The 22,655-nt window shown below is 38.2% G+C and overlaps 1 protein-coding gene and 1 long non-coding RNA gene across 6 annotated transcripts in view; both read right to left on the bottom strand.

Annotated features, from left to right (window-relative positions):
• Cfap69 (cilia and flagella associated protein 69) overlaps positions 1-22,655 on the bottom strand; it is a 70,890-nt gene that overhangs the window by 37,157 nt on the left and 11,078 nt on the right. The window contains exons 3-6 of one of the 5 annotated variants that reach the window (XM_003749688.6): positions 20,512-20,577; positions 17,693-17,802; positions 15,207-15,283; positions 11,310-11,408 (exon numbers count right to left, since the gene is read on the bottom strand). In XM_003749688.6, coding sequence (XP_003749736.1) covers positions 11,310-11,408; positions 15,207-15,283; positions 17,693-17,802; positions 20,512-20,577 — 352 coding nt within the window. Of the gene's footprint in view, positions 1-564; positions 725-11,309; positions 11,409-15,206; positions 15,370-17,692; positions 17,803-20,511; positions 20,578-22,655 lie in introns of those variants that run through there. The other 4 variants (XM_008762733.4, XM_008762734.4, XM_063286814.1 and 1 more) reach the window with 4 other exon arrangements.
• LOC134486556 (uncharacterized) lies at positions 18,008-20,451 on the bottom strand. Its single transcript, XR_010065755.1, has 2 exons — positions 18,705-20,451; positions 18,008-18,338 (listed from the first exon to the last, which is right to left on the bottom strand). It is a non-coding gene; the product is annotated as an uncharacterized LOC134486556 (long non-coding RNA).

Raw genomic sequence — 22,655 nt, 5'->3', positions numbered from 1 at the left:
ACAAACAAATGCAACTATCTGTCAGTAAGTAGTAATTTTCTGTAAGGCCAAACATCAAGGTGGACAAATACTTGACATTTTCAGTCTATGGATAAAATACTGCTTCAACTCTTTCAAGGGATAAGGATTACAACATGCTAGTAGTAAATGAGAGGGGAGAAGTAAATGGATACAGGGCTATTTTAGGGCAGCTGAACAGTGCGACCTCATAAAACCTTCACTTTCCTGTAGATCCTATGAGATCCTACCACTTCTGCTGGTTGCACAGGTGCCTGCCTAACTATGTTTAGTCACCAGGATTAAAGAAAGCACAGTGAGGTGAAGCTATAGTTTCTCAGTGATCTCACTTATAACTCCTTGACATCTTGACCTTTGAAAACAACTAGATTCTTTAACCTTGTTAAAGTTCTGAGCTGTCTGCTAGTTTGCCTTAATCTTCTGAGCTTGGTCTCTGAGCCATAGACAAGGTCCTGTCTATTCCTGGGATGGGTTATATTGGAGTATGTCTTATATACTCACTGTGTAAATTATTAAAGCACAAAGAGGGCTGGAGAGATAGCTCACCGGGTAAGGACACTTGCTCTACAAGCATGAGAACTTGAATTTGAATCTTTAACACCAAAGTAGAAAACTAGGCGTGGGCTGGGCATGGTGGCACATGCCTTTCATTTCAGCGGTTATCAGGCAGAGAGAAAGATCTGTGTGAGTTCTCCGCTAGTCTGGTCTACACAGAAAATACCAAGACAGTCAGGGCAACATGGTGACAATATGTCTCAACAACAACAAAAACGGACAAATAAAACTCAACAATGACAAAAATAAACACAAAAAAGCATGTCAGGGCTATCTAGCGGTCTGACCCCAGGGCTTGGGGTAGAGTAGAGCTGGTAGACTGCTGGAGCTCACTGCTTACCAGCTTAACTCTAGGTTTAGTATAGGTCAAAGGATTAGAAAATGATAGAGCAGGACTCCCAGCGTCCTCAGCTGCCCACACCAATGTGAGCACAAATACTACACACATGCAGCTTATGCACTTACATATATACAAAATTTTAAAAAATACAAAGAATAAAAATTTCTTATAATTTTACCATTTAAATATAATTTTAACATCCAATATATTTATTGCTGATATTTTACTATATGAACATGATTTCAATAGCATACTTTATATAGACGTTTATGCTCTACTGTAGCTCACTTTTTGTGTTTTCCTAGGATAAAAAGACTTTCCTCACCCATGATTTTAGCTGCATAACTCTTTCCTGTGGGTGCCCCAAGTGCTTTATGCTCTGCTCCCTGACATCCAGCCATGCCCATCACTTGGAAGCAAGTGAACAACACTGTCTACAACTCCAGTTTCCACTGCTTGATCATATCAAAGTCACTTACACTCACTTCCCTGTACCTCCAAACTCCTCTCTTAACTTTGTACCACTGTCTTTTACTTTTAAATAAAGTTTCAAGATATTCTTAACTTTAATTCTATTTCTTTTGGTGTATGTCTGTGGCACTGTGTGCCATGACCCATGTTTGCCATGGCGTGTGTGTAAAGGTCAGAGGACACCTTAGAGCGGGTTCTTTTCTGTGACATGGGTCTTGCTGCTTGAACTCAGGTCACCAGTCTTGGTAGCAGACACGTTTACCCACTGAGCCCTCTTGCCACTTCTGTCTTCTTTTCTTTAAAAGGAATCTCTATATTGCTGAGCTAATTCTAAGCTTGTGCTCTTAATTACAACTTCTCATGCATGCTTCAAGGATTTTGCTTTTCCATTTCCCATCTAGGAGCTTCTAGCTTGTTTGCCTAAGAACTTCATTTCTACATTATAAAGCTAACGATAAAACCCAAATGTGTCCTTTGATTTTGCTTCCAGTTAAGCTGTCCCACATCTTGTTTTCTTTATCATTTCACTTCTAAGAAGGAGTGTGTTTACCAAGTGGCCCTGCTTCATTCTGTGGTGACTGCTTCTGTTCTCACGATCCTTTCAAAATGCTGTAAGATCACCCTTGTCAGTAGATCACGGACATCAACTGCAACGCTCCAGGTGTGGCATTAGCATGATTTTCCATCCATCATTACGTTGCAAAGGACAGCTTTGTCATTTCATGAGATGATGACAAATAATTATGGTGTGTGGCAGGGAGAAAACTAATTGGGAGCTCAGACTCAGGGATTTCTATCTTTCCTTTCCTTTTCTCTATCTTTCTTTCTCTCTTAGATAAAGGAAAGGGGGTTGAGAGGAAAACAGAGGATATAGAAATATAATAAATTAGACAGAGGGATAGAATACTGAATCTAATCTTAATCCAAAAGCTAAATTTATAACCATAATCTTACCTTGGCAGACAACTTTATATATTGATGCAGAATTAAGATTGTATTTTGTTACACTGTTACAGAATTTTGTATATTGATACAGGTTTAAGGCATTCATTGGTATAAATCTTTGTATATTGATACAAAATTTAAGATTTACATGACATATGTATAGTTCAACTGTTGTGTAATAGGTATTATGCCTATGCAACTCATTTTAAAATACAAGGTTTAGTCATAGTCTGTTTAATGGCTGCTATTGCAAACTGTTTAAATAATTAAGTAATGCAAGTTAATAGTCAAACTCATGGTCATATTAGATACTAGCTTAGTTAATTACAATAAAATATTTTTGATGCTATTCAAATAAAAATCGCTAAGAATAAACAATATTTGAGAACTCAGATATGCTATAAATAGATGGTCTTCAAAGATGGTTTTCAGAGATCCATAGAGTATGACATTTAGAATTATTTCATTATTAAAAGATCTTTTGACTATGAGATAGGTCCGATTCTGAAAGTATCCCCATTCCATTTCAAAATGATGAGCATCGAAGGACTTGTATTGGGACTTGCTTCAACTGTAGTGAGCCAGCTACAGGCAAAGAAAATGCCCTAATTTCATCTGCAGACTAAATGCTGTCCAAAAGGGACAAATGAATGCAGGATAGTCAACTGTTAAGCTCAGCCAAGTCAAGGTAAGCAAGTCCTTCATAATTCCTGCTTCACAAAAAGTCTGTCAGATATTTTGAGCCAGAAGGCTGAAGACAGATGCTCCAACACTATAGAGTATATTGGGGACTCTCAAGGTGCTCAGCTGTCTCTGTCATTTCTATAATTTTTGGAAGCTGCATCCCTGCACTTCCCACATACTCAGGTAATTTTTTACTCCTTAGTTCTCCTATGGGACTGAAGACTAGACAGTAGACTGGTAGACAGTAGACTGGTAGACAGTAGACTGGTAGACAGTAGACTGGTAGACAGTAGACTGGTAGACTAGTTCATAGTCTTACTATAAGCTTATTGTTTAGGATTTAATATGGTTTTCTAAGTCTTAGATGTTTTTAGGTTGGTAATACAAGTTAGAATAGAAAATGATTTAGATACAGATTTGTGAACTCACCAAGACATGATAGATGATAGAATACTTTAAGTTGCCGCATATATAAGGACTGGATATTATAAATACTTTCCGAATTGTTATTCAATTTATATTATAAAGAAAAAGAGCCTTTTATTGAACTAAAAGGGGGAAACATACAGAGAATTATCTTGTGTTTTGTATGGATGCATCACCTGACAGTTAAAAAGCCTATGGCCTGTGGCAGAAAGCAGAGGTAGAACATCTGGGAGGAGGAAGGGTTCTGGGAGAGCCAGAGGCAGGAGATTTGCTGGAAAGGTGTGACGAGGTGGACACATGGCACCTGAGCACAGGTCCCCAGGCATGTGGCAGAGTGTAGGCTAGAAAACATGGGATAGTTAAAGTTATATCCAGTCAGAGAAGAGCCTAGCTAGATGTCTAATGTATTTGAAAATATATATTTTGAGCCTAAGCCTTATTTTTGGGAGCATGGGCTGGCAGAAAGAACCAGGGCCTAACTTCCACACATGTATTTGAAACTAACTGTTGTGACTATCTCAATGTGTTTGATGCTTACAAGCACAAGGCTTCTCTCCAGCATATTATTTTACATATTCGAAGAGAACATGAACATACGGACTTTCTCACATTGCTTACGTGCATGTTTCTCTGCAGTGTAATTTCACGCATCTCTGAATAGAAGATAAACCACAGGCTTCTCCACATTGCTTACACTCACAGACTTTTCTCTCCCCAGAACAATTTCTTTCACATATTAGAAATGAAGGGGAACAGCCAAAGGTTTTACAGATATGCCTCTCACGGCTTACATATGCAGGCTTCTCTCCACCAAGTGCTACTGGGTATGTCTAATGGCAGAGTCACATAGGCGTTCCCATTTTGCCTATCTATATATGGCTTCTCATCCTGATGTGCCCTTTCATGCTTTGCACACACTGGGTATGCCAATGCTTTTTGTATCCTTCACATTCGTTTCTGTGGCTTTTCTTCTCTCTGGAGACTCATCTGTTCTAGTGTGAGCAGGCTGAGCTTTGGAGGATCCATTTGGAGAGGAAAAGTCAGAATCTACTTTTCCACAACATGGGTTTCCTATGGTTTATGACATGTGGAATTCTCTTGTTCAGAATAAAACCTAGAGCCCGGCTCGCCATTTTTTCTCTATCCTGTTTATGTTGTTTTGTGTTCATGATTTCTCTCCCATTTGAACTTTTATGTTTCCCCTGAGGTTTTGTTTTTTCTACAATATTCTGGCTTTCTCCTTTCTGACATTTTCTACCTTCTTTGTCCTAGGTTCACTCCATGGCTGTTCTCTCCTGCAGCCTGCAGTACACATGGGATCTCAATGCTGGGAGTACCAGACAAGGCTTTTCCTCTTTTTGAATGTTTTAAGTCTTTGGATCTTTTTTTAAACCTCTCTTATTTCTTTGGATCATATTTTCCAATTCTCAATATGAAAACTTTCCATAGAGTTCTTCATGTTCCCTTGCTGTTTACATGACTTATTTCCTGACTAATTCAACCACTAACAGGTTCAATTTTCATTTTTTTAATTGCTTCCATATAACTTTATTATGTGTATTTTTCTTTCATCCTTCCTTTTTTCTTCTATTTTATTAAATTGGGTATTTCTTATTTATATTTCAAATGCTATTACCCTTCCCGGTTTCCTGTCCATCAGCCCCCTAACCCCTCTCCCTCCCTTTCTCAATGGGTGTTCCCCTCTCCATCCACTCCCCATTACCGCCCCCCCCCAAACAATCCCCTACACCAGGGGTCCAGCTTTGGCAGGTCCAAGGGCTTCCCCTTCCATTGGTGCCCCTTCAAGGCTATTCAGTGCTATCTATGTAGTTGGAGCCCAGGGTCAGTGCATGTAGTCTTTGGGTAGTGGTTTAGTCCCTGGAAGCTCTGCTTCGTTGGCATTATTGTTCTTATGGGGTCGAAAGCCCCTTCAGCTCTTTCAGTCCTTTCTCTAATTCCTCCAACAGGGATCCCGTTCTCAGTTCAGTGGACTGCTGCTGGCATTCACCTCTGTATTTGACATGTTCTGGCTGTGTCTCTCAGGAAAGATCTATATCCAGTTCCTATCAGCATGCACTTCTTTGCTTCATCCATCTTATCTAGTTTTGGTGGCTGTATATGTATGGGCCATATGTGGGGCAGGCTCTGAATGGATGTTCCTTCAGTCTCTGCTCTAAACTTTGCCTCCCTATCCCCTCCTATGGCTGTTTTTGTTCCCCTTTCAAATAAGTGAATCATCCGAAGTTTGGTCATCCTCCTTGAGTTTGATATGGTCTGTGCATCTTGGGTAATTTGATCATTTGGGCTAATATCCACTTATCAATAAGTGAATACCATGTGTGTTTTCCTGTGATTGGGTTACCTCACTCAGGATGGTATTTTCCAGTTCCATCCATTTGCCTATGAATTTCATAGTTATTGTTTTTGATAGCTGAGTAGTACTCCATTGTGTAGATGTACCACATTTTCTGTATCCACTCCTCTGTTGAAGGGCATCTGGGTTCTTTCCAGCTTCTGGCTATTATAAATAAGGGTGCTATGAACATAGTGGAACATGTGTCTTTGTTGTATGTTGGAGCATCTTTTGGGTATATGCCCAGGAGTGGTATAGCTGGGTCCTCAGGTAGTGCAATGTCCAATTTTCTGAGGAACCTCCAGACTGATTTCCAGAGAGGTTGTGCAATCCCACCAACAATGGAGTGTTCCTCTTTCTCCACATCCTTGCCAGCATCTGCTGTCACCTGAGTTTTTGATCTTAGCCATTCTGATTGGTGTGTGGCAGAATCTTAGGGTTGTTTTGATTTGCATTTCCCTGATTACTAAGGATGTTGAACATTTCTTTATGTGCTTCTCAGCCATTTGGCATTCCTCAGCTGTGAATTCTTTCCTTGCTCTGTACCCCATTTTATATAGTGGATTACGTTGATGGTTTTTCGTATATTGAACCATCCCTACATACCTGAGATGAAGCCTACTTGATCATGATCGTTTTGATGTTTTCTTGGATTTTGTTTGCAAGAATTTTATTGAGCATTTTTGCGTCGATATTCATAAGGGAATTGGTCTGACATTCTCTTTCTTTGTTGGGTCTTCATGTAGTTTAGGTATAAGAGTAATTGTGGCTTCATAGAAGAATTTGGAAGTGCTCCGTCTGTTTCAATTTTGTGGAATCATTTGGACAGTATTGGTATGAAGTCTTCTATGAAGTTCTGATAGAATTCTGCACTAAACCCATCTGGTCCTGGGCTCTTTTTGGTTGGGAGATCTTTAATGACTGCTTCTATTTCTTTAGGAGTTACAGGGTTGTTTAAATGGTTTATCTGTTCCTGGTTTAACTTTGTTACCTGGTATTTGTCTAGAAAATTGTCCATTTCCTCCAGATTTTCCAGTTTTGTTGAATATAGGCTTTTGTAGTAGGATCTGATGATTTTTTGATTTTCCTCTGATTCTCTTGTTATGTCTCCCTTTTCATTTCTCATTTTGTTATTTTGGACACACTCTCTGTGCCTTCTGGTTAGTCTGGCTAAGGGTTTATCTATCTTGTTGATTTTCTCAAAGAACCAGCTTTTAGTTCTGTTGATTCTTTGTATAGTACTTTTTGTTTCTACTTGGTTGATTTCAGCCCTGAGTTTGATTATTTCCTGCCTTCTACTCCTCCTGGGTGTATTTGCTTCTTTTTGTTCTAGAGCTTTTAGGTGTACTGTCAAGCTGCTGATATATGCTCTCTCCTGTTTCTTTCTGCAGGCACTCAGAGCTATGAGTTTTCCTCTTAGCACAGCTTTCATTGTGTCCCATAAGTTTGGGTATGTTTTACCTTCATTTTCATTAAATTTTAATTAGTTTTTAATTTCTCTCTTTATTCCTTCCTTTACCAAGTTGCTATCATTATGTAGAGCATTGTTCAACTTCTATGTATATGTGGGTGTTCTTTCCTTATTGTTGTTATTGAAGACCAGCCTTAGTCCATGGTGGTGTGATAGGATGCATGGGATTATTTCTATCTTTCTGTATTTGTTGAGGCCTGTTTTATGACCGATTATATGGTCAATTTTGGAGAAGATACCATGATGTGGTGAGAAGAAGGTATATCCTTTTATTTTAGGATAGAATGTTTAATAAATATCTGTTAAGTCCATTTGATTCATAACTTCTGTTAGTCTGTCTATGTCTCTGTTTAATTTCTGTTTCCATGATCTGTCCATTGATGAGAGTAGGGTGTTGAAATCTCCTACTATTATTGTGTGAGGTGCAATATGTGCTTTAAGCTTTAGTAGGGTTTCCTTTATGAATGTAGGTGCCCTTGTAGGAACACAGATATTTAGGATTGAGAGTTCATCTTGGTGGATTTTTCCTTTGATGAAAATCAAGTGTCCTTCCTTATCATTTTTGATGACTTTTGGTTGAAAGTTGATATTAGAATGGCTACTCCAGCTTGCTTCTTCAGACCATTTGATTGGAAAGTGGTTTTCCAGTCTTTTACTCTGAGGTAGTGTCTGTCTTTGTCTCTGTGGTGTGTTTTTTTGTAGGCAGCAAAATGCTGGGTCCTCTTTATACATCCAGTCTGTTAATCTGTGTCTTTTTATTAGGGAATTGAGTCCATTGATGTTGAGCAATATTTAGGAATAGTGATTGTTGCTTCCTGTTATTTTCATATTTGGAGGTGGGATTATGTTTGTTTCTCTTCTCTTGGTTTTTTTTTTTTTTTTTTTTTTTTGCAAAAAGATTAGTTTCTTGCCTTTTCTAGGGTGTAGCTTGCCTCCTTGTGTTGGTCTTTGCCATTTATTATCCTTTGTAGGGCTGGATTTGTAGAAAGATATTGTGTAAATTTGGTTTTGTCATGGAATATCTTGGTTTCTCCCTCTATGTTAATTGAGAGTTTTGCTGGATACAGTAACCTGGGCTGGCATTTGTGTTCTCTTAGGGTCTGTATGACATCTGTCCAAAATCTTCTGGCTTTCATAGTCTCTGGTGAGAAGTCTGGTGTAATTCTGATAGGTCTGCCTTTATATGTTACTTGACCTTTTTCCCTTACTGCTTTTAATATTCCTTCTATGTTTTGTGCATTTGGTGTTCTGACTATTATGTGATGGGAGGCATTTCTTTTCTGGTCCAATCTATTTGGAGTTCTGTAGGCTTTTAGTATGTTTATGGGCATATCTTTCTTTAGGTTAGGGAAGTTTTGGTCTATGATTTTTTGAAGATATTTACTGGCCCTTTAAGTTGGGAGTCTTCACTCTCTTCTATACCTATTATCCTTAGGTTTGATCTTCTCATTGAGTCCTGGATTTCCTGTATGTTTTGGGCTAGGAGCTTTTTGTGTTTTACATTATCTTTGACAGTTGTGTCGATGTTTTCTATGGTATCTTCTGCTCCTGAGATTCTCTCTTCTAGCTCTTGTATTCTGTTGGTGATGCTTGCGTCTATGACTCCTGATCTCTTCCCTACATTTTCTATCTCCAAGGTTGTCTCCCTTTGTGCTTTCTTTATTGTTTCTATTTCCATTTTCAACTCCTGGATGGTTTTGTTCATTTCCTTCTCCTGTTTGGTTGTTTTTTCCAGTAGTTCTTTAAGGGATTTTTGTGTTTCCTCTTTAAGGGTTAATAGTTGTTTACTTTGGTGTCCTGTAATTCCTTAAGGGAATTATTTTTGACCTGTTAAAAGTCCTCCATCATCATAAATGTGATTTTAAATCTAGATCTTGCTTTTCTGAAGTGTCTGGATATCCAGCATTTGCTTTGGTGGGAGAATTGAGCTCTGATGATGCCAAGTACTGTTGGTTTCTGTTGCTTGGGTTCCTGTACTTGCTCTTGTCATCCAGTTGTTTTGCTGTTTTTGATGGTGGCTTGATCCTCCTGTGGGCCTGTTTGTCAGCACTCCTGGGACCTGTTTTCCTGTTTTCTTTCAGCCAGTTATGGGAACAATGTGTTCTGCTCTCAGGTGTGTAGTTGCTCCTGGGGGCTGGCTTTCAGCTCGCCAAGTGGGCAGGAACCGGAAGGGCCCTGCCGCTACTTCTAGGTCCCTGTGCACAGGGGGCACAGATGGCACAAGGCATTTTCCTCTTGAGTCGGGAATGTAGGCAGAGAGTATTCTCCTCTGGTTTCACAGAGTGTCTGCCCCTCTGATGGTCTAGCTGTCCACCCCCCAAACCCCCGAGATTTGGGTGCAGGGAGCTGTTTGACCGGTTCAGTTCAGATCCGGGCGCAGATCTGGACCTCAGGCCTTCTGCAGCTGACTGATCCTATATTCCTGTGTCCAGAGGCACTATGCAGTTTCCTCTTGTGCCAGGGATGTGGGCAAAGGTGGGCAGAAATGGCAGTCTGTTCTGCCCTGCAGTCTCAGGATTGCCAGCACTTCTGGGTGTTCAGCTCTCTCTCCCACGGTATTTGGGAGCAGGGAGCTGTGGGCTGGTATCAGAGAGCTCAGTTTTCATTTCTACTCAGTGAATTTCAAGCCTGTTTGTTTTTTTTCCCTAATATTTTAGTGTTCAGGTCCATCCTACATTGTATTCTCCAGTCTGTTTAATCCGAGACTTTCCACTGCATATTTAATTGTAGTGACTTGTGTTCTCATACTAATTGTGTTACCCAAAAAAAGGCCTGTTTACAATGTCCTGCACATAGGCTAAAGGAAGCCTGCCTCCAGTTGGCTCTGATTAGGAAATTAATTTGCCAACGGCCAATGGCTGCGCAGGGTGAAAGAGGCAGGACTTACAGATTTCCAGGACAAGGGGTGAACAGAGATTCTCCGTGATTGGGAAGCAGAGAGATCACGATTAAAGACCGGCCAACATGTTAGAATCTGGGGAAATGGCCCAAAGGGCCACTTCCCTGCTTGGGTCTGGGGAACCAAAGATAAGATACAGATTTAGAAAATGTTAACTCAGGAATACTGGAGGAGAGTGTGTGCCAGCCGCGGGGAGGTTTAGAAGTGGCCAACCACTGAGCTAGTCAGGACATTAAAAATTAAGTTCACGTGTGCGTGTGTGTGTGTGTGTGTGTGTGTGTGTGTGTGTGTGTCTCATCTGAGAAACCAGAGAGCTCTGGGAGGGGGCTAGAAGCTAAATCATCTGACCAGAGCTCTAAGCAGATTAACTACTCTCCGCTACATTTAATAATCTCCTTAAGTATTTCACTAGTTCAGATGTCTTCTCTTGGTCTCCTTAGTCACAAATGTTTAGACCACCATACATTTACTTTTATCTATTCATAAATATATAACTTAAAATATAATTTATTCTCTCTTACTATATGAATTGCAAATTATATAATCAATGAAGATAAGAAGTAGTCTTGAATAATATTATATACTCATAAGACTAATGCTTGATATAATCTACTCATAAGTATGCTTTAAGGCTTCCTAGCTATAACATACAGAATTCTCCACAAACATAATGAAGAATGGCAGCACTATTACTAATGTAACATTTACTTGGGTGGATTGATAGTGATGAAAATAATTTTATCTATAATTCTTTTTTTTTTTTTTGGTTCTTTTTTTCGGAGCTGGGGACCGAACCCAGGGCCTTGCGCTTCCTAGGCAAGCACTCTACCACTGAGCTAAATCCCCATCCCCTTTATCTACAATTCTAAGAAATACTGTTGGTAGCAAACTAAATTTGCTTATCAACTGGGCCAGAAATATTTACCATCAAGATAAAAATTTGATATAAACTTCCAAACTAAAAAAAAAAGAAAGAAAACTTACACAATTTTTAGAGATAAGAGGTCAAAGTTATGCAAATTTGATCTTTTTATATATTGAATCCATGAGCCCCTGTTTGTTCAAAGTTTAATGAAATATGAGATGACATTATTTTTTTCTTTCCCAAAGACAAAAATTGTCATTGAAAGATCAATGAAAATTTTACCTGAAATGTGTTTCTTTAGTGGTTCTGCATGATAGAAGTCAACAATACACTTACAGATTTGTATCCTTAATTTAGAACTTGGTATTTTCATTAATTCACCTGCCAGAAGGACAAGGGAGAGAATGTAATAACATTTATAAGTTTATTTTAAATGGAAGCATACAATACTGATGGTATAATAATTAAGTCTCATCAGATGTGCATATTGCATCATATAATTGCATGTGTGACCTTATGTATGTTATGCATCACTTCATATGAGAGTAGATGTTGAAAAAGTTCTTGTTAGGTGTTGTTTTTATATGAATAATGACACAACCATGATGTCACATTAAGTTCAGGAGAGAACAGAGATACCTAGTGAATGTGAGATGTAGGACATTGTTGTTGGTAAACAATATACTGTTTGACAGTTAATTAAAAATAGTAAGTAGAAAGTACACTACAAACGATAAAATATAGTAAATACACAATCCAGGAAGTCAAAGGGATACAAATTGTAAAGGAAGAAGTCAAAATATCACTATTTGCAGATGATATGATAGTATACTTAAGTGACCCAAAAAATTCCACCAGAGAACTCCTAAACCTGATAAACAACTTCAGCAAAGTGGCTGGATATAAAATTAACTCATACAAATCAGTAGAGTAGCCTTCCTCTACTCAAAGGATAGAGGCTGAGAAAGAAATTAGGGAAACAACACCCTTCACAATAGTCACAAAGAATATAAAATACCTCGGTGTGATCTACCCAAGCTAGTGAAAGACATGTATGACAAGAATTTCAAGTCTGTGAAAAAATCAAAGATCTCAGAAGATGAAAAAAATCTCCCATGCTCATGGATTGGCAGGATTAATATAGTAAAAATGGCCATCTTGCCAAAAGCAATCTACAGATTCAATGCAATCCCCATAAAATTCCAACTCAATTCTTTACAGAGTTAGAAAGAGCAATTTGCAAATTCATTTGGAACAACTAAAAACCCAAGATAGCAAAAACTATTCGCAACAATAACAGAATTTCTTAGGAAATCACCATTCCTGACCTCAAGCTGTATAACAGAGCAATAGTGATAAAAATTGTATGATATTGGTACAGAGACAGGCAGGTAGATCAACGGAATAGAATTGAAGACCCAGAAATGAACCCACAAACTTATGGTCACTTGATCTTTGACAAGTGGAAAAAAGACAGCATTTTCAACAGATGGTGCTGGTTCAACTGGATATCAGAATGTGGAAGAATGCCAATTGACCCATTCTTATTGTGGCCAATCATTGGACTGAGCACAGGGTCCCCATTGGGGGAATTAAAGGACTGAAGGATCTGAAGAAGTTTTCAACCCCATTGGAAGAACAACAATATCAACCAACCAGACAGACCCACTGCCCAGAGCTCCCAGGGACTAAACTACCAACCAAAGAGTACACATGGGGCAATTGGTCCAGTCGCATATGTAGCGGAGTATGGCCTTGCTGGGCATCAATGGTAGGAGAGGCCCTTGGCCCTGTAAAGGCTGAATTCTCCAGTGTAGGGAAATGCCAGGGTGGGTTGGCAGTAGTGGGTGGGTGGGTGGGTAGCATCCTCATAGAAGCAGGGGTAGGGGGGATTAGGTAGGGGGTTTACAGAGGGGAAACTGGGAAGAGGGATAACATTTGAAACGTAAATAAAATATCCAATAAAAAAAGAGTATTTACTAAAAGCCTTTCCTCAGCTATGTGAGGCTTTGGAAAGTATTTTAAAATATTTCTTACAGCTTCCTGATTTAGCATTTCAAAGCAGAGTACTAACTTCTTCATTCATTTCCAGATCCCTTTTCCTGAATCAGAAATATCTACACATCATTTAGAAGAAATCCTAATACCAATACATGGTAGATGCTGGGGTCTCTTAATAATTGTCACTAATGTCTTTTATTAAATACTTCATACTGTGTATTCTACTTCATGTTTCCAGAAATCAAAAAGGCACTAAACAGAGCAGTATCTGCACTACATCATTAGTGAGTTAAGAAGTTAAGAGTTCATTCTGTCCTTAGTGGCACAGCAATGTACTTTTACAAACAGGGTGTCAGTAAGGAAGGAATAGTGGGATGACAGGCCACGGGTTATTCTAGAATGTCTGCTCATTTTCTAGAAGGCAACATTCTAAAATAGGGCCAACAGGGACACTTAAAAATAATACGCTGAAAGTGAAAAAGGAAGCTCCCGTCCCTCCCAAAGCCCAAGCCAGAGTGAAGCCTCGAAAGCTAAGAAGGCAGTGCTGAAAGGTGTCCACAGCCACAAAAAGAAGATCCGAACGTCACCCATTTTCTGGCAGCCCAAGACCCTGTGGCTCTGGAGGCAGCCAAAATATCCTCGAAAGAGTGCACCCAGGAGAAACAAGCTTGACCACTATGCTATCCTCAAATTCCATTGACTACCAAGTCAGCCATGAAGAAAATAGAGGACAACAAGCACCAGGTCGAACAGGCCACGAAGAAACTCTATGACATTGATGTGGCCAAAGTCAATACCCTGATACAGCCTGACAGAAAGAAGAAGGCGTATGTTCACTCGGCTCCTGGTTATGGTGCTCTAGATGTTGCCAACAAGATTGGGATCATATAAATTGAGTCCAGATGGCTAATTCTAAATATACACTTTTTTCACCATAAAATATTATCAACAAAAGTATTTTTAAATATTAGCATGTCTTCTTTTAGAATGTCTTCCTATTTAACTTTTCCACTAATGACAGAGTTGAAATCTCCCATTACTTCTGACTCTGCTTGATTCTTAAGGTTTTCTTTAATTCTTTGTATTTAATCTAGTCTTTGTGATACTTCTACTGTTGAAGCTCAAATTTAGGAAATCTGAGTAACTATAACTATAGTTGAAGATAATGAAACCTACACAAAAATAAGTAACATTTAATGTTAAAATAAATATGCTTTTTATTCACTTTTGGTGATCCTTTAAAATCTTCTTGTATGGGGAATATCACTTAGAAAAAAACTTAAGGAAATAGTTTTAAAAGTTTACTGATCATTTATCTTTTATTTCACAATTAGAAATAAAGACATAAACTAGTAACCATGAATTCAATATAGCATTTGTTTGGAAAACATATCATCATGTCCCAGAGGATGATTATCAGAAAATGTTTTTTTTTATCACATTTCTTAAGAAGTAAATTCTAAATTTACTTTTATTTCTAAAAAGTTAAAAAACTGGATATAAATGCATACCCTTTTATGACATTTTTCATATTTGATTTTATTTAAAAGTTTGGGGCACACAGTGAACAATGCATGTGGACTCTGGTTTCAGCAACTCAGCTCAAATGTGACAATGTTTCTGTGCTCACTAGAAGAAGACTACAGACACGTGGTGGAAGGTAGACGTGATCCACCCCCAGCTCTGCAGCTATTGGCAAGTGCTAGCTGCTGGTAGAGGAGACTAGCTTCTCTAAGAGTGCATGCTCCAGTGAAAGCTCACATGTTCAACAATATTTGGGCATGACAAACTGATGGGAGCAAAAGGACAGTCAAAGTTGGGTGTAGATCTAAGGGTAGTTGGGTAAGGAGTGAATATGATCAAAAGATGGTATATAAACCGTTGAAAGAATTAAAGAGAGGTTAACAAAACACAACTAAACTATACATCAAGTGAAAGGAAATCAAAGAGGTCAAAGCCACACAGAGCAGAGGGCCTTGCTGATACTGTGAAACACCTCAGGTACACACAGCTCCAGAACTATCATAGAGCACACCATGATAATTCTCAGCTAAAATAAGGGAAGGAGGAGCCTTGGTGTAGGGGATCCTGTTAAGGAAACAGCTAAAGCAGACCCGCTCTTTTCCTCAGATTGGTCCTGCCATCTTCTATTCCCCTTCTAAAATAGTCTTAACTTACCCAGAAGTGCAAATGAGTTAGCGGTATCTTCAGTGTAAGTTATTTCATCCGATACTTTCTTTTTCAAAAATGGCAAGCTTCAGTAAGAATGAAGAACGACAGAGTAATTTTAAATAGATTCCGAGGTTGATACATCCCTCATAAAAGGGGAAACATTTATATTCTAAAGAATAAGGGATATTCTCTCTTAGCCTATCTTATTCTTTAGTGTAGAGAACCAAAGTAAAATTGTACTTCTAACTGACCAAGCAGAGATTACCAAGCACATTAGTAAGAGTAAAGAGATAAAGTTGAGCTAAGAAAGAAATCTTCACTCTTAATAAATACTTACAAATTATCTTTCTAATCAGAGTTAGGAGAACTCAGTCAAAACTTAAAAATGTTTAATGGCTTTTCCTGAAGTTTATAAAGCAGGAGTTACCAAATTAATGGTCAATTTCTTTCTAAAGGTCAATGTCTCCTCTTTATTAATCAGATTAGCAACTATTCACAAAAGAACAGAATACTTTTGGAACCAATAACTAATTCAACTTTAAAAAATATTAATTATATCAGAGAGATGGCTCACCCATTAAAGGCTAGGCTCACAACCAAATATATCTGAATTCTAATTCAGTTATTATAACCAACATTATCTGAAAATACTTAATTGTAAATCACAAAAGATCAAGTTTGTAAATCCCAGGTCATTATATTAAATTTCAAGGAACAGATAGAAATTACTTCTTAAAACAAAATATAAACCATTTGAATCTCTTGTACTATTTGAAGTATAAAACATTTTTATATACAACTTCCAAATTAGGTCTTTCCAGCCATTTACTAAATCATTAGAAGGGGCCATTGAAAAACTTTCCTATGTGGATACAGAAACAGTATCCATACACTCTTTCGTGTTGGAAAATAGTTGCAAATAGGAATTGAAAACAATCATAGCAAATACAGAATGCACAAGTTAATTTGAATTTAAAAGTCTATGAAGGCAAGCTACAAAGACAATTTTATAATTTGTGTGGGGACTAATTTTTGTCCTTTTAGAATCAAATTCAAAGCAAATATTATCATCTAGTTGACTGACAAACAGCTAAATATTTCAAAACTAAGACTCTAAATATCTTGCCCCACTTTTACATTTTTTCCACCAAAGGAGGCTCCTAGAATAAAGTATTGAGGTTGGTGGTTCAACCCAAAAAGGTACAGGAGTGTGCCCCTGGTACAATGGAAAAGCAACTCGAGACCAAACAGAAACGTCTGATGTATTTCCAATGTTTTAATCTCTAAAAAGTTCTTGAAAAGACAATCAAGTGAGGGTTGGGCCTAGTGAAATGCTGAATATAGGCGGAAATTGGAAATGTTAAAAATTAATAATGTACAGAGGAGGGAGAGGGAAGAGCACCGCTGAAGAGATCTGGACTGTTACACAGTGAGACGTTCTGTAGACTGAACCAGCTGTGTGGAGGTAAGACTGTAAGCTCAGTCCTTCAGAACCTGCACAGGCAAAAGGGCTGCTTGCCATATAGCCACATATCAACACAAAAACGTCTAGTGTGTTTGAAAGCACTAGAGCAATAATTCATTTCATTGTATATAAATCTCCGTTGAAAAGGAAGGCCAGACATAGGCATCTGGTAAATTATTTTTCATTATTTTATTATATCAAAGAATTAAATGTAAATGGATACAGAATTTTTTTATTTTACTGCTGCTAAATCTTAGGGTTGGAATGCATATATATGTTAATATGTTAATATTAAATTGATAGATAGGTTTAGAAGATGAAATTGTCAAAATAATTTCCTTCCAACTTTAAGAAGTCTCCTGACTTGAAAGTGGCTATTTAAACATTTATCTAGATCAGCCACTGTGTGGCAGCAAAGAAGCATTTATATATGTGTGTCTACTTATATACATATGTTTGTCCATTTGATCTATGTACATAATATATATGTACATAATATATATGTATATACACATACTTGTAGTTTCCAGAGTTGGTGTAGAAACTACAATAGAGAAGAGCAAGACATAATGTTTTATAACTCTTACCTCTAATATATATTACCTCTAATTTATATTCCCATATATACAAAACATAATTTTTCTTCCTCATTCAAAATGGCAAAATCAAATAAAACATGACATAAGAATATACCTTTGAGAGTCAATTTTTTAAAGAAAGAGTAAAAAGAACACCAAACTGTAACTACCTTTAAGTTTATGTAAAGATTCTCTCAAACTGTGGCAGTCCTTTGGTTTCATTTGTTGCTTACCAAGCATGTGGCCATGTGACTACATATCAGAAAGTATTTTATATATACTTACAATTTCTATAGAAATCTGTAACATTTGAAATAGTAACTGCTCAAATCCTGTCACCAAGTTATTTAAATTTTGATTTTTATTATTTTGATACACTATATATCTAACATCTTTGTAATACAAATAAAGCATATAGAATAAAGTAGAGTTAGAGAGAAACAACTTACCCACACAATTTTATGATTTCAGATGCAGGCTCTACAAAACATGGCTGCTTTTCGATTTTTTCTGCACACAGACTCAGAATTTTAAATATCTGTGCCAAATCTCTTAGAGGCTTTAATATTTTGTTAGGAAATAAAGTTATCATTAATTTATAAACATATTTTTTATGAGTTTACCCCAGAAAGTTTACAAAATCTTATCTATCCTGTTAAGTATAGTAAGTTTTAGTTTAATTAGTTTGAGGTCTAAAGAGAAAAGTTTATAACCGTTCTTCTAGCAACGTTATATTTTTTATCACTATTTCAAACTACAACACAAACAGATAAAGTACTTTATTTTTTCAGATGCAGTTCTTATAATGAGCATTAAAATTGAGATTTTATTTCACTTAAAGCTCACATAAAAGCAAAATGTATCTCTTCTAGAGCTTCAAATAATAACGTATTTTATTTTGCCTGTTTAAAAAACATGATTAATACAAAACCAAATTTCATTGATTTTTGTTTGATGGCTAAGATATTGTTCTGATTGTGACTTCAGGTCCTAGATTGAATCCTATTGTCTGTAGCTTTGCTGCACGAGCTTCTTAGGCAGGGAGGGAACACAGCTCTGTTAACTTCCACTTCCTCTGAATTGAAGCATCCATTCCTATAAGGAGAAGAGGCTCATGTGGCTCAGGAAGTAAACCTTACAAGTCTTGGAAAGCTGACATTTATGACTCGGGGAGCTGCAAACAAGTTTCAAGGGTGTAGCTTTGTGAGCTCTCATTGCTATTAATGATGGAGAATGCTATTTAGTGACACATCTTTCACTGAGTCATCCATGTTCCTGTAAGTTATGCCAATAAAGTCAATAGTTCACTAAATTAGCCTTGTGTAGAAATGTTAACTTGGTTTTTCATCAGTGCCTAATGTGGGTTATATCTCCCCAAGAAAAATTACATAACAGACTTGGTGCCTGAACAGGGACAGACAGAAGCCTAGAAGAGTTGGGACAGAATTATTTGGCCCTTACAGTGTATGATGAGACATACATCTATGATCGGTTTGAAGGCAGAGTCCAGGGGACAATCCCAGCAGGGGTTCTTTTCTGCACGTAGTAAGGGGTGGTGTGCCTCTCTGCCTCAGTGGTGATTCCAGTCTCCCGGCGATGTGTGACAGGGCATGCAGCCAAGGTTGAGATGTCTCAGGATGGAGTATCTTTGGGCGAATCCCAGTTTGGTCATCCTTTTTCATGTGATATTGGAATGGGGATTCTCTTCGTAACTGGAATTCAAAATGTGAGTATGCAGACACTCTGACAACAGTTCAGACTAGAGACTGTATGGCAGTTCCCCAAGAGACAGTCAGCAAACTGTGGTGACCTCTTCATGCCCACTGCTATATGTAACAAGATATGTAACAGAGGCAGGCATGGCTGCTTAGAGGAAAGTCTTATTTAAAGGAGGAATTACAATGGGAAGGGACATAAAGCTATGGCCTTCCGTGTCAGCCTCTGATTTGGTGGGTGATTCCCACAGCACTCATTCTTAGCAGCTGGAAATGGCAGGATTCAAGCAAGAGGTACAAGTCATGACGAGGAGATGGAAGGGGAAGAGTGTAAGCTTGGGCTGTGCTGGAAAGCCCCTCATGCGGTCCATAAGCTTAGAGCTTGGAAGAACCCAACAGTGGTGGGGACAAGAACAGATCAGAAGTGATACAGGATAGCCCTCAGGTCTGACCTTGAATAGAGACGAAGGGGAAATCCATGACACAACGCATTGCCTTTCCTTAGGTTTAGATAGTTGGTAGCAAGTAGCTCTCCTCTGAAGACCTTTGTAACAGGCTGGCTTAGGCTGTAAAGCTTCACAAAGTGATGGACGTATCACTTCCCAGGAAGCTGTTAGAAGACTTCCTGGGAGATGCACACAAATCTGTTTACTTTACAGAGGTCACTGATAACAGATTTCAGGAACAGTTCTTACGTAGTCTAGCTTAATGAAGCTGTGAGCTTGTTGTAACTACTTGCAGAATTATACATGACCAGTTGCTTAACAGCAGTAGATGACTCAAAGAGAGCTACAGCACTGAAATGTGTACTTTATCTTGAGTCATGACTCACAGCATCTGCATCCCTGGAGTTTCTTGCATAGCGTGTAGGAGGCTTTCCAGTTGGAGAGTTTCCTCTTCCCAGCAGCTGTGTATCTCTAATATAATCTTTGAGAGTGAGTATATGAATCTTGTAAGTTTCTGCTTTCTAAACTTTGTGAGTTTTGCTTACTTCCTGAGCCTTAGGAACCTCTCTGTCCTTTCTCTAGAAGTGAATACTTCAATTAGAAGGAAAGTCTATACAACACTGAACCCTTTCCTCCAGCACCTACATTTCTTTAATTCTCTTTGCACAAGCCTTGGAAGGGGTGATATAGGTGTTTGATTAATTTCCCTCATCTGTGGCAGAGTATTGAGCAATTAGGCTTGAGCAATGGTTAAGTCATCTCAGAAGTTTGATATTTTATGAGTCTCAGGTACAACACCCATTACAAAGAGGAAGTTTTCCATCCTGATTGACTGAGGCTGACATAGGTATAAACAAAATGTTTCAAAGGCAATTTAACAAGAGGATTCCATCTATTCAACAGAACAGTAATAATTATATCCCCTCTGAGACCTATGACCTCTACTTTCCTGTCAGTTCCAGATAGGGATCCTTACAAACAAACGGGTAATAGATGTACATGGCTTGTGACACTTTGTTACCATGGCCATAGGAAGGGATCTAGTGTATTTTTTTAGTGTTTCCAGGGGAATGAAATGAACACATCCACATAATATATAAAGGATACAAATCCATTCTGATAACAGTGTGTCAGTTTCTTGATATACTTCAGTTGTTTTTCTTCTGAGACATCCTAAAACAAATGGTCTATTAGTTCTTTTGTGCTATTAAATTAGTTAAGATCTTTGAAAATTTTATTCAGTATATAGATACATGAAAATTACTAAGTAATTCTTATATTTAAAAAAAAAGCAAGCAGCCTGTGCCTTCTGCAGAGACCCTCCCAAATCACTGCAGCAGCTGGAAACCCCAAGGAACCTAGAGGACTCGGGACCCATCTCTCCTTCCCTCTAACTCCACCTCCCTTCTGAATGGGGCAGATCATCAGCTCTCTGCTTTCCTGAAGACCCCACAGTCTGAAGGCCTCCCAGGGGATCTGCTGCAGCAGGGCAAAAGATCATCAGCAATGTCTGCCCCTCTAAAGACCCAACAGTCTGAAGGCCTCCAAGAACTGCTATAGTCAGGGCCACAGGTCTCCCAGGAGACTTGCAGTAACCCAGGAGTAACACAGTAACACAGGAGGCAAGCTCCAGCCAGAGAAACCCAAGCCAGTTAACAACAGAGATAACCAGATGGTGAGAGGCAAGTGCATGATCAGAAGCAACAGAAGCCAACATACTTTGGCACCATCAGAACCCAGATTTCACACCACAGCAAGCCCTAGATACACCAACACACCTGAAAAACAGGGTGCTGACCTAAAATCCTATCTCATGAATAAGATAATAGAGTCCTTTAAGAGGGATATAAGCAACACACTGAAAGAAATGCAGGAAAACACAGGTAAACAGGTAGAAGAAGCTCTTAAAGAGGAAACAAATCTCTTAAAGAAATATAGGAAAAGACAATCAAACAGGTGAAGGAGTTGAACAAAGTGGTCCAAGACCTAAAAGGGGAAGTAGAAACAATAAATAAAACACAAATGAAGGCAACCCTTGAAATGGAAACCTAGGAAAGAGGTCAGGAATTACAGATGTAAGCATCACCAACAGAATACAAGAGATAGAGAAGAGAATCTCAGATGTAGAATATACCTTAGATGATATGAACACAACTGTCAAAGAAAATTCAAAACATGAAAGAGTAACCCAAAGCATCCAAGAAATACAGGACACAATGAAAAGGCCAAACCTAAGAATAATAGGAATAGAAGAGAGTAAAGATTCCCAGTTCAAAGAACTAGAAAATGTCTTCAACAAAATTATAGAAAAAACTTCCCCAACCTAAAGAAAGAGATCATCATAAATGTACAAGAAGCCTATAGAACACCAAATAGATTGGACCAGAAAAAAATACTCTCATCACATAATAATCATAATACTAAATGCACAGAGCAAAGAGAGACTATTAAAAGCTGTAAGGGCAAAAGGCCAAGTAATAATATGAAGATAGACCTATCAGACCTATCAGAATTACACCAGACTTCTCAATAGAAACCCTAAAAGCCAGAAGAGCCTGGACAGAGATCATGCAGACCCTAAGAGAACACAAATGCTAGCCCAGGCTACTATACCTAATAAAACTCTCAATCAACATAGATGGAGAAACCAAAATATTCTAAGACAAAACCAAATTCAAATAGTATCTATCTAATAATCCAGCTAAACAGAGGATTCTAGAAGGAAAACTCCAACACAAGGAAGGTACCTACACCAACAAAAAAACAAGAAATTATCTCACAACAAAACCAAAAGGAGAGAATCACATACATAATGCCATCTACAACAACAAAAATATCAGGAACTAACAATAATATGTCTTTAATATCTCTCATTATCAACAAACTCAATTCCCCAGTAAAAAGACACAAGCTATCAGACTGGACACATAAACAGGATCCAGCATTTTGTTGCATACAAGAAACACACTTCAGTGACAAAAACATACACTACCTCAGAATAAAAGGCTGGAAAAAGAGAAAGTAGGAAAGAGCCTTGAACTCATTGGCACAGGAGGAAATTTTACAGAACTCCAGTGGCTCATGCTCTAATATCAAGAATTGATAAATGGGACCTCATGAAACAGGAAAGCGTCTGGAAGGCAAAGGACATAGTCAATAGGACAAATTGGCAACCTATATATTGGGAGAAAACTTCACTAACCCTATATCTGATAAAGGGTTAATATCTAAAATACACAAAGAACTCAAGA

The sequence above is a fragment of the Rattus norvegicus genome, chromosome 4 (assembly GCF_036323735.1).
Source record: "Rattus norvegicus strain BN/NHsdMcwi chromosome 4, GRCr8, whole genome shotgun sequence".
In the NCBI taxonomy this organism is placed as follows: domain Eukaryota; kingdom Metazoa; phylum Chordata; class Mammalia; order Rodentia; family Muridae; genus Rattus; species Rattus norvegicus.
The sequence above is the reverse complement of the archived record's forward strand: the minus strand, read 5'-3'. Positions and strand labels throughout refer to the sequence as shown.